The sequence below is a fragment of the Corythoichthys intestinalis genome, chromosome 14, assembly GCF_030265065.1.
Source record: "Corythoichthys intestinalis isolate RoL2023-P3 chromosome 14, ASM3026506v1, whole genome shotgun sequence".
NCBI lineage: Eukaryota > Metazoa > Chordata > Actinopteri > Syngnathiformes > Syngnathidae > Corythoichthys > Corythoichthys intestinalis.
In genome coordinates, this window is record NC_080408.1 from 23,805,969 (window position 1) to 23,818,634 (window position 12,666).

General features: G+C 39.4%; 1 protein-coding gene across 2 annotated transcripts in view; it reads left to right on the top strand.

Moving 5' to 3' along the window:
• The window catches only part of mmp14b (matrix metallopeptidase 14b (membrane-inserted)), a 32,827-nt gene extending 20,765 nt beyond the window's left edge, over positions 1–12,062 (top strand). For both annotated transcript variants that reach the window (XM_057857466.1, XM_057857467.1), the window contains 9 exons: positions 1,286–1,434; positions 2,283–2,405; positions 3,557–3,864; positions 6,791–6,952; positions 7,091–7,248; positions 7,316–7,454; positions 7,545–7,695; positions 7,785–7,900; positions 10,691–12,062. In XM_057857466.1, coding sequence (XP_057713449.1) covers positions 1,286–1,434; positions 2,283–2,405; positions 3,557–3,864; positions 6,791–6,952; positions 7,091–7,248; positions 7,316–7,454; positions 7,545–7,695; positions 7,785–7,900; positions 10,691–11,160 — 1,776 coding nt within the window. In that variant the 3' untranslated portion in view covers positions 11,161–12,062. The remainder of the gene's footprint in view (positions 1–1,285; positions 1,435–2,282; positions 2,406–3,556; positions 3,865–6,790; positions 6,953–7,090; positions 7,249–7,315; positions 7,455–7,544; positions 7,696–7,784; positions 7,901–10,690) is intronic.
• Positions 12,063–12,666: the final 604 nt, after the last annotated feature.

Here is a 12,666-nt window from a genome sequence, read left to right on the forward strand (position 1 = left end):
ATGCAGTCCAAATTCAAAATTTTCACTAGGATTTAAATAGGTTTATTTTGATGGTGATATCAGGCTGTTTAGAATGGAGTGTCAATATGAACTACTCTGTCAGATAGAGCCGGACCCAGTGGCTAATGTCAGGTACTGCAGGGTTTTCAAATACTTTCAGGACTTTATTTTGAAAGAAGGGACATTGGGCCTTGTGTACAACCCATACAAATCTGCCTTTACACAATGAAGAGGTTACATTTTAATCTGTTTAGTGTGGTTCTCAGTTCATATATTTTGATCCTGCGTTACAACTAACAATCTAAAAGATGCTTACATTCAGATATTGTCAAATACAAGTTAGTTATTATAGAACCGTGGCAATTTATGCTTGTTAAGGAATTGTTGCATTAACTCTGACAATACTGTGAAGCAGAACCTCATGTTGTATTCCAATAATGTCTAATTTTATTGTATACGGTCATGTCATGTTACATTTCAACCATCTAATACCGGTAATAAAAAGGGTCACTTTACTCTCTGAGTGAATTTTTCCAACAGAATATCCAAGTGGGTTTAGTTTGAGTCGTTTTTTTTTAATAGCCTCAGTGTTTTGCTTTATTTTTTCCGACTTTGGGTCACAGAGGGAAAGAAGCTGCATAGGAGCGGTGCTGAGCAAAGCTGCTGGCATCTGTCCAGAATGTCAAGCCAGCGCCACGGTGGAATGGGTTTTCCAGGGGAACGTAAGGTCAAGTTCAGCCTGAGAGAACTGAAGAACTCAATGACCATTGCAGTACTGACACCAAATCAGTACCGAGCAGCCACAGAGGGAATTTCCTCATTCGTATCCTGGCTTGCGGAGGTTTTGTCCAAACCTGAGCTGTCCTTGTTGTTGGAGTATTTCTTTGGAATTGTTTCTGCTTTCAGGGAATCATAGTTCTAAACTGACTATTGATGGTTGAATGGCTTTTGGAGTAAGTCACTGAATGGCGATTTGCCAGAGGGGCTTCAGATGATGTTGCTTTTGTTGGCACCAAGACACTAAAACAGCTTATTTTGTGCATCAGTGTGGATTTTTTTTTTCCATAACAGCTGCACTTAATACTTAAACATGGAGTTTGCGTGAGTCCAAAAACATTCTGTTTTTTGTTATCTTGGTCAAGGTTCAAAAAGTTCAAAACGTGTTGTGTCAGTGTTGTTAAGAAGTTTTCCGTCTGTTTGGAGTTGAGCAATTTTCTCTGTTGGTTTTGTAATAGTTTTAACAAGTAACATAACATATTGTCTCGTGTGATTCTTTTTCCCGCAGTCATGGCTGCAACAATATGGTTACCTTCCCCCAGGAGACATGCGGACGCACACCCAGCGTTCCCCACATTCTGTCTCGTCAGCCATCGCCGCCATGCAGAGGTTCTACGGCCTCACTGTCACCGGCTCATTTGACACAAACACTATCGAGTGAGAAGCCTTCAATTGCATATCAAAGTTGATTTTCAGTTCATTTACATACACAATAGGGCTGCCATAAACGATTATTTGAAGTCATTGGCTGTTGTTGACGGCTGTAGACGTCGATTGGGTTGCATGTCTACTAGTGGCTAACTAATTTTAATTTACAGCAGGATGAAAAGAGCCACATGATTTGACGTCTATCATTGTCAATGGCATTGAAGAGTTAATAGTTGAGTAATCACCAGTTGTTTTTGCAATTACTCAACAAATTAGCTCGTGGGGAAATCATGTTATATTAATCTGATATTTTTCTAAAGCAAATTCAGATGTCTTAAAATATTTAACTTGTATTTATAATGAGGATTACTATCTGCTTTCATTGCTAACTAGAGAAATCAGACTAGAGCTACTGTTTGTTTTGAATATAAAATTTTAAAAAATATTTACAGTTTTCATTTTATTATTTGATCTTGTTTTAACAAATGAACTAATTCAAAATGTGAATTAAAAATGTGTTTAATTTTTCCTTTTTAGTCTTTTGTCATAGTTAAAAAAAAAAAAAAAAAAAGATATTTACTGTTATTTTCTTGGTATTTTTTAATTAAATTAAAAAGTTTTTTCCCCTTTTTGTTTTTAGGTTTATTTAAAAAATACAATAAATAAGTGCATTTACTATTAAGAGCCTAAAGAGCAGTGTTGCATTTTTAGGTCAAAAATGTCTCCAAACAATTAATTGAATATCAAATAGTCATCGATTAAATAGATAGTCGATTAGCTGCCGATCAGTCGATGAATCGTGGCAGCCCTAATACACAATGAGAATACTTGCCATAAAATTGTGTGTCGTCTAACAGGGCAATGCAGCGACCTCGCTGTGGCGTACCAGACAAGTTTGGCGCTGAATTGAAGACCAACCTGAGGAGAAAGCGTTACGCCATCCAGGGCCTGAAGTGGCCCAAGAACGAAATCACGTTTTCGTAAGTTATCCACATGTATTTTTTGGACTGGTATGACCCTGCATTTGTTAAAGCACAAATCTATCTGTCAGTTGTGGATCATTTTTAACATCAGTCTCTTAAAGGGACCCATGGATAGAAAGACTTGTAGTTCTTAAAAGATAAATGTTATTATGAGTTAAAATAATTTTTAAAACTCTTGAAGTTTTTGTTTTTATACAATTTGTAAAATTAGTTTAACTAGCAGGTCGCCATTGCTGTTGACGTCGCAGGGCGTTGACGTCACTGGGTTATGCTGTCGGGCTTCCATAGTATGACTCTAGCGACATTAACATGTCATCTGTTCAGCCCTTTCAATTTGAACCTGAGAGGAATATTAATGAGCATGACAGGGCTGTCACAAAATGAGCAGCAAAAGCAAAATTAACAGGAAAGACAGGATGAGACGAGACGAGAGTAGGACAAAACCTGTGTCCTGCCAAAATGTGTTACAACGGCGAAATGTCCTACAAAAGGCAAATTTGACACCTAAAGTACTACCGTGCACTTTCAGCTTCTTTTGTTTAGATGCATACAGACAGAATATATTAAAGATGCCTTAAGGAAATACCTAGACGTTGTAATATCAAATAAGGATGGTTTAAATACGCTACATGACTAATGTGGTCAACATATCAACAATCTGCTAGAAAGCTACCACAAGAAAACACTATGCTTAAAAGTGTGAGAGGGAAACACATGCAAAAAGTATTTTGAGGCACTAAAAATGGTAATAAAAGACTCAATAAAAACACAAATGGTTAGTACTCGCCGCTTTTAATCAATGTGCGCATGTGTTGGAATTCTCGCAGCGTAGGAAGGAATTGCAGACCACCGTTAGTGTTTGTCCAGTGACAGTGACAAAAAACGTCATCACCTCGAACGTCCATTGGACGCAGAAAACATGGCGCTCGCCATAGGTCAAAGCGGGTACGAAATATAGATTTTTAAATCAACGGCAATATTTTATGTTTCTAATGACATATTTTAGTAAAAGAGGACAATTGTGGCTTTTAGAGCTTATAAGACTTTAAGTCCGAAGTTCCCTTTAAAATGGTAACTGTCTTTCCACAGTGCTTCTACCTAGTGTATAATTTCCTAACTTTAATAACCTAATGTTTGACCCTCCTCAGAATACAGAACTACACACCAAAGGTGGGCGAGTACGAAACCCACGAGGCCATCAGGAAGGCCTTCAAGGTGTGGGAAGGCGTTACCCCGCTGCGATTCCGGGAGATCCCCTACCATTACATACGGGATAAGGTGGAGGAGTTTGCGGATATCATGATATTCTTCGCTGAGGGTTTCCACGGTGACAGCAGCCCCTTTGATGGCGAGGGAGGCTTCCTGGCTCATGCTTATTTCCCGGCCCATGGCATCGGGGGTGACACCCACTTTGATGCAGCCGAGCCTTGGACTATTGGAAACCGGGATTTGCTAGGTAAGGGTGTTGTTTGCTGAGAGTTTAAATTCTTGGAAATGTGACTGTTACTGTTTTGCTAGTGCATGCATTGAACAAGTGTTGGCATGTCCTGTCTCTGCTTGGTATGAAGTAGCTCATTTACACAGTCATGCTATAGAAATGAGGAAACACTATTTTGGGGATTGACAGACACGTCCTAAATTTAGCATTCACACGACATGCAAACATTTGCCTTCATTTCCTCAATTTTGAATTATGGAAAATTCAGGTATGCGTGTGCGTCACATGTTAGTCAATACAATTTGCCCATAAAAAAGTCTCTCTGATGGAGGTCATTTGACAATTTGTTCCAGGATTCTTTAAGGGTAATTCACACCGCCTCAGCTGCGACAATATTGGCTGCGTTCAAGACCATGGTTGTCAGTAATGCGTTACTAATCTGATCACTTTCTTTCAGTAACAAGCAATCTAACTCATTCATCGTGCCAAACCAGTAATCTGATTAGTTTCTTTAATGTCTGTGCGATACTATTTTGTTATTGCCTCATAATCTATGTAGAATGAAGAATATTGTAGTAATGTAAGAAGAGTTTGTTAGAAAGGTTCCCATCTACTTACTACGTGTTCGTTTCCATTGTAACCGCTCAGAGTTACTTCCTGTTTTGGTTTCAAGTAACACGCGCTAAGTATTTTGGGACTGAGGAAGGCGTGTACCAGCGCGGGTGCACAATTGAGCAGAGTGCAGCCACCTGTTAAGATGTGCGAGGGAATGTTGATCTGTATGCGTCCATGAATGAAAGTGAGTATAGCTTCATTCTGGAGGGTCCCAGCGATAGGTTGTAGCCGCTACATGCCCAGCCGTTGAGCAGCTTTGCCGTTGCAACGGCGGGTAATTATTGCGCCAAGTCGGCAGGCATTTTTTACATCATAATCGTGTTGCACATTTATGCCGTGAGGTGACATGTTTGTTTAGCATCTTCTTGTGTAAAGTGCTAAGTTGCTGCCACGTTTTGTGTGTACGGTGTACTACCAGGTTGCGCGCGCGCATTTGCGCCCGCCCCCACCTATGTGTTTATTGCACATTGAAATTCATTTATGTGTTGTTGATTATTGTGCAGTCAACTTTAGAGCTGAAATGAGTACTCGAGCAACTGGAGTTTAAAAACTGATCCGAGTAATTTTATTCACCTTGAGGAATCGTTTAATTTTGCCAGCTCTAAGCATCACGTTTTGCCCGGACTACTTTTAATGCTGGACAACGCGCTGACGTCACGTGCGTAGAGGAAGAAGCAATAATAATTTTTTAAAAAAAGTTACTGCAGCCGACAGCCGCTACAAACTACGCCGACTTTGCTAAAAACTACGCCCGCATGATGCTAGTGTGGTAGCTGGTAGTATCTGATGCGTCTCTTAGATATCGCATGCATTTAGAACTAGATGTGAAATGACACTCTGCCGCGTCTGGGCGGCGTTAGTAAACAGCCGCCATCTTAAAGCAGTAGACTTCTCAGCACTAATAAATTTAACGTTACTCTCACTCACTCACATAACGTTAGGCCTTCTGAGGGCTAGGTTTCTATTGATTATGACCACTGTCGATGCGTGGCTAACGTGTCCTACATGCAGGCTTTATTTAATCTGTGAAAACATAGCGCTGTAGAGTGATGGGTGTGTAAAATAAAAATGCTAACTGTCAATTTTAGCTCAGTAGTCACTGCTGAATAAAACACCAAGTAGCACTGGTCCCTAATGTGCTCCAATACAGCAGGTATCATACATTTATTTTGAACACTGCAAAAACTCAAAATCCTATCAGTACTTACAGTTTAGACTAACTTAAAACTTAACTAAAACTTAAAAATAGCTTGACACAAATGGAAATTAAATTGAAACATGTAGGGAAAAAACACGTAGCTTTCAAGTGATGTGTGTTATCAAGCGTAATTACATTTTTAGGTAAGAAATATGTTTTTTTTTTTATAAGATCTTGAAGTTTTTTTGAGTGAAAGCAGTAAAAAAAAAATTCTAGTCACATCCGAGATGCAATTGTTGGCTGTTTTCAACAATGTACATCGAAAATAAAGACATTGATTGACTGAAAATGGTTCAATATTGGATTAAATGTCTTTTTTTCTCATGTATATTTATAATTGCTCTTTACCTAAAAAAAAAATGTTTTATCCGATTACTCGATTAATCGATAGAATTTTCAGTCGATTACTCGATTACTAAAATATTTGATAGCTGAAGCCCTATTTTATATCATTCAACACCAAATGTCATCAAAATAATACACGTAAATAAAAAAATCAATTACATTGCAAAAACTTTCTTACCTCAAGTGATGAAAGCGAAGCAGTGAAGAAATCCGGTGTCCACTTCGTCACCAGCTGCCGGTGAACCTTATTTTTTTAGACAATTCTTGCATACAGCAAAGTCTTTGTTCACCTTACTTCCTTTCTTGTTGGTGTAAAATCTAAAGTGTGTCCACACGTGTGATTTGTAGCAATATTTTTCTCAGCTTTTTTATTTTTTTTCAAACTACTTGGAGCTTCCTCTCTTCTTCTTTAGGCGACTTGTGCGCACTTTACCTTCACCGCCACTCTTGAGCGCCACTAGTGGACCACCAAGGAATTGCTCAACAAACATTGAGCACTTTACAGCATCCATACTCCCATTGTATCGCCAATATGTCAAATAAAAGTATCGATATTTGGCGGGAGCATACCGATAATCGATCGGGTTGCAAAATATCGCGATGTATCGCTATATCGAGATATTGTCACACTCATATTCTACACAGCTTGCAGTGTTTGTATTTGTACACAAATACATTTACAGTGTGTTTGTTTGTACAAATTCAATTGTAGTATGGTACATAAAATGTTTCCCTTTTTTTCCTATTCCTACTCAGTCACCTTCTGTAATGGTTTGTTGCCTACAGGCAATGATGTATTCCTGGTTGCTGTGCACGAGCTGGGTCACGCTCTCGGTATGGAGCACTCCAGTGACCCCTCAGCCATCATGGCTCCCTTCTACCAGTGGATGGACACTGAGAACTTTCAACTTCCTGAAGATGACCTCAGAGGCATACAGCAACTTTACGGTGGGTAATGGATGTTCATCTTGAAACTATCCCTCACATAAAACACAATACCGCAACCACTTTGTGAGATCAGGTATAAAAATGAAGAAATGCCACAGAAGAAGCATTACTCACTGCTATGTTTTCCCTCATTTTTAGGCTCTGGATCAGGCCCTCAGCCGCCATTTGTGACACCCAGCACGCCAGAAGACACAACTCCCAGCTATGTACCAGACAAGACTCGTTTTGGGCCGAACATCTGCGAGGGACACTTCGACACCATCGCCATCCTCAGAGGAGAAATGTTTGTCTTTAAGGTAAAGCAGATCTTGTTTTATGACATTTGGGGTTCAGAGGATTCAAAATCTGTTTTTGCCCACTCAGGATAACTGGTTCTGGCGAGTGCGAAACAATCACGTGATGGATGGATACCCCATGCCTATTGGTCACTTCTGGAGGGGATTGCCTCCTCTCATCAATGCTGCTTTTGAACGGGAGGATGGAACTTTTGCTTTCTTTAAAGGTGAATTCAGCTTTAGCCCTTAAATCTAGTGGTTTCTAGTTTCAAGGAAATACAGTATCATCATTATTTGTATCGCCTCTCTCTGGATAGGTGACAGATACTGGGTCTTTACTGAATCTGTTCTCGATGGTGGTTACCCCAAAAAGCTGAAGGAAATGGGGACTGGTCTCCCCAAAGATCGAATAGACGCCGCACTTTATTACACCCCTACTGGACAGACGTACTACTTCAGAGGAGACAAGTCAGTCTTAACTTTGTGTTTCAGATCAATGGGACAACAATAGACGGACGCATACCATAACGTCCTTTTACTTTTTTTCGTTTGTGTAGGTATTACCGTTTTAACGAAGCATCGCGAAGTGTTGACAGTGGTTACCCAAGGCCTGTAAGTGTTTGGCAAGGAGTGCCTGACAATATCAAGGCAGCTTTCATGAGCAAAGATCAAGGTAAGTGGAGTTCTTGCAGCCAAAATTCAGACATTAGCAATTTTGACATGCAAATTAAATCATCTAGATTACAGGGTTCACGAAATCCGGACCTCCGTGCCACTTTTCCTGTCGTGTTTTCCACGTCTCTCTCCCCTAACACACCTGAATCAAATTATTATGTCATCAGCAACCTCACCAGAAGCCTGATAATGATCCTGATCAAGGGCGTAGGTTTACATAGGGACGGTAGGGACAAAACACTACCAACTTTTCAGGATGCTCAAATTGTCCCCACCAACTTTTAAGCAACTTTATTTGTGTTATATAATGACTTAAGTTATATAGGTCCTTTAGATTGTCTTCCCATATGTTTTAATTGTTGTAATTAACCCCACCATTATTAAGTGATTTATGTTCAGACTTACATGTAACTCTTTTCCCTTGCTGAATGTGCCGGTCCATTTTTTTCCTCCTAAATGCACATTTGATTGGCTGATGACTGACCCCCCCCCCCCCCCCCACACACACACACACACACACACAAACTTAGGTAAGATTTTTTTTCCCAGCCAGCAGCAGCCACTGTAAGAAATGTAAAAGACACCAATGTTGTGGAAGTGGGGAACACACCCCTAATTTTGCTATTGAAAGTCTGACCTGCATCAGAGTCAGCATAACATTAAACTGTGTGAACTTGCTAACCTGCAAAACTCGAGTATAGATAGCTGCTTAGAGAGAAGTGTCCTCCTTTATGTGTTTTCTGGAAAGGCGCTATACAAGTGTAACACCATTTACCATTACTGTTAACGTTAATTAAACTGTGAGAAATGTAGTGAACCGAGTTTTACCCCAATTTTACTTATTATTTGATTTATGTGGTCTTAAAGCCGCTGACTGGAGCTTTCATTTTTTTTTGAGTTTGGCTGTGCTTGTGAACAAAAGCAGTAGTGTTTTACATGAAGGACGGCTCCATTTTTTTTTTTTTTTTTGTTATTCCCTGACAATGAAGTTTTTTTCAGTTATATTTAATTTCTTTATGTAGACAATGTTGAGTGGTCTTCAGACAAATGTTGTTATTTTTTTGGCATTCCTGGATAGTTAAGAGATGATTAACAAGCTTGTATACATTGTGTACAGTATGTTAATATAATTTATGTTCAAATAATGCAATTTAAATTTGCTCATAAAATCCGGACATTTTTTCTGGAACTTTTTCAAAATGTTTCATTAGTAATTTTTGAAAACAAAGGTTTGAATTGAACGCTGTAGGCTGAACTAATACACATAAAAGTTAGTACAAGACAATACAGATTTATTTTGCATTGATCATTAAGAATGTCCCCAGCAAAAAGTGTACGTGCAGGTTATGCCATATCGTCCCTACCAATGTTGAGACCAAACCTACACCCTTGATCCTGATTATTTTGATTCAGTGTGTTGGAGGAGAGAGACATGGAAAACACGGCAGGAAAAGTGGCACCGAGGTCCGGATTTAGTGAACCCTAATCTAGAATATGTGTTGAACTGTTTTACGCAGTTACAGGACATTTTAGGTCCACTCTTTAAAATGTAAATAATCCACATGCGAAATACTAAAATCATCCCACCATGTTTGACGATAAAACAGATGAACAGATTATTCTGCTCGAATTTTGTATTACTTTTTCATAAATAACACATAAATCATAAATCATCCCAAAGATGGAAAACATTTTCGCCCTGTACAGTGACTATAGCCTCTGAATCCTTTTAATCTTCTTATAAATACAATATTTTTAACTGAGTTTTAAATAATAGCTTTAAAGCAACACTTGGTAACTTTTCAGTTTTAGTCGATTTTTGCAACGCCGGTGGACAAAAGCGGTAGTGTTTGCCTTAAGGAAGACTGCATTTCCCATAAGGACCAGTGCACACCGGCATAAGGTCGTAAAATCATGACGGTCGCCTGCAGATGAATTAAATATTCCTGTTTCCAGCGGCTGTGTGAAAGATGAAAAGCAATAAGGTAGTGGATCCAGTTGTGGCTAAGCAATAGGATATGACAGTTAGTAACCGTGTGGCACTTTTTTTTTTAAAGTGTTTGCATTTAATTTTATTGATTTGGGTGGATACACTGCCCTCTAGTGGCAACAGTGAATTTAACATAACTGGGACATTTCACATGGCTGAATCCAGCTGCTCCCTGTTAAGACCAATATAAGTTTTGTTTGAGCTAATGTTCTTTTTTAATGCATTCGTAATTTAGTTTATAGGTATATTTAGCCCTTTTTTTGTGGGTGGGGGGGGTGTATGTGTTTGAACCATTTGTTAAGAGCCTTGGGGGGGGAGTTAGCATTTTATAGCATTTAAGCTAGCGGACTTTTGCTATGTAAGTTAGCCAATTGTTCTTTTGTTGTACTGAGATCCTCATTTATTAATTTTTTTATACCGTTTGAGGTTCAGCTCGGGTATTTTTTTTTTGTTTTTAATGTTCCTTATCCGATTACTTGATTTTTCGAACAAAATAATTCATCAATTAATCGACTAGTAAAATATGCGATAGCTGCAGCCCTAATTTTATATTATTTTGTCGAATTACAACCTCCCATTCAAGATAAGATCTTTCCCCTAATATGACTCAAAAATGTCAGGGGTGGGCTCATTGTAGTGGAATCATCGTTATTTTGATGCTTAGCATTTTGGGGGATGTGATTCTTTCCCTAAAAGGTTAAAAGTTTAAATAAACACAATAATGAATCGCAAAAACGAAGCAAACCTAAATCAATTGAAGATATACCGATGATTAATGACTTTTCTTCTCCTTCTCAGCGTACACCTACTTTTACAAAGCCAACAAATATTGGAAGTTCAACAATCAGATGATGCGCGTGGAGCCCGGATACCCGAAGTCCGCCTTGCGAGATTGGATGGGCTGTCCAAACGAAGACCCCAAGACAGACGGGGGAAGAGGCGGCCACGACAAAGACAAGGAAAGGGACCACAATGACGACGACAAGGACAGAACCCGAGACAGGGAGACGGACAAGGACAGGGAGAGGGACAGAGAAACCGAGACCAAGGTGGAGCGGGAAAAGGAAGTCGAGGATACAGAGGTGATCATCATCGAGGTGGACGAAGAAGGAAGGGGGGGAAGCGGCGGCGGGGCGGCCGCTGTGGTCATTCCGTTGTTCCTGTTGGTGTGCGTGATCGCAACGCTAGCGGCTCTGGTCTTTCTCCGTCGTTACGGTACTCCTCGCCGGCTCCTCTACTGCCAACGTTCCTTACTGGACAAGGTGTAGTTGGAACAAGCGAGGAAGAAAGAGAAACAAATGGAAGGCGACTTTCTCCGCTATCTCATCAAATGCGGAGATCAATTCATTTTGCTCTGTCGCTCAACCACTCCGGCCTTCCATCTGCTTCTCTGCCCTTGCGGTCACTGACGCCAGCTCACGGCTGTTTGTTTGTTTTAGCCTTTTTTCAATGCGTTGTTGTCAAGTTGACATCTTCTGTCAGCGTTTGCGGCCTCTTCACAGAGCTTGTTCTTGGTGTAAGCAAATTATGTGTTCAACCCCCTCTCTCCCTTCGCCCAAACTACCAGTATACAGTACTTACTGTAACGCACGCACAGTTCCTTTGCACACACACACTCTCATGCAAAAGCACATTTTTTTTAAACCGCAGTCATTGTGTTGGTTTAACATTCCAGTAAAACATAACCGAGCCAGTGTGAACCAGAAAAGGGAAAGAAACCATCAGCATGAGCAATAAACTGTGTGTTTCCCCCTTTTTATATAAAAGATGTTGTCATTATTATTATGACTATTACTATTATTGTTGTTGACTGTGTAATGAATGTGTTTTTGTACATTGTCATTAAAAAGTCCTGCTGGACAGTGACATACAGTTTTGAAAGTTGGCCTTAATTTTATATGTGGGAATAGTGAACACGGGTTATTTTCTTTTGTTATTGAAAATTGAATGTTTTTATTTTATCTTCAAATGAAAATAAATCTGAAATTTGAAAAAATGGCTTCCATTTTTCATTGTACTCGTTTACCACTTTACAATATGGTGCTTGCTTTCCTAGTCAGGGTTCACAGCAATGATGATGATACTAGTGATGATGATGATAATGATCATCTATTTTTCTCGAACAGATTGTATTTGTTTCCTTGACATTTTTGGACATTTCCCTACAAAATAAAGACATTTCAAAAGTATTTATGTGGTGTGAGTTTCACTAGGCACTTCGAATAATGCTTTTTAACATCAATTGCAATTATAGAAACTATTATACAGAAACCACATTGCAGAACATACAGTACACTGCTGGCCTAAAGTATTGGCACCCCAACAATTCTGTAAGATACTGCTCAATTTCTCCCAGAAAATGATTGAGATTACCAATGGTTTGGTAGGAATATCTTTATTGATTTTGCTTGCAATGAAAAAACACAAAAGAGAATGGGGGGGAAATCATGATCATTTTCCACAAAACTCCAAAAATGGGCTGGACAAAAGTATTGGCACGCTTTGAAAAATCATGTGATGCTTCTCTAATTTGTGTAATTAACAGCACCTGTTACTTACCTGTGGCACGTAACAGTTGGTGGCAATAACTAAATCACACTTGCAGCCAGTTAAAATGGATTAAAGTTGACTCAACTTCTGTCCTGTGTCCTTGTGTATACCACATTGAGCATGGAGAAAAGAATGAAGACCAAAGAACTGTCTGAGGACTTGAGAAGCAAAATTGTGAGGAAGCATGGGTAATCTCAAGGCTACAAGTCCATCTCCAAAGACCT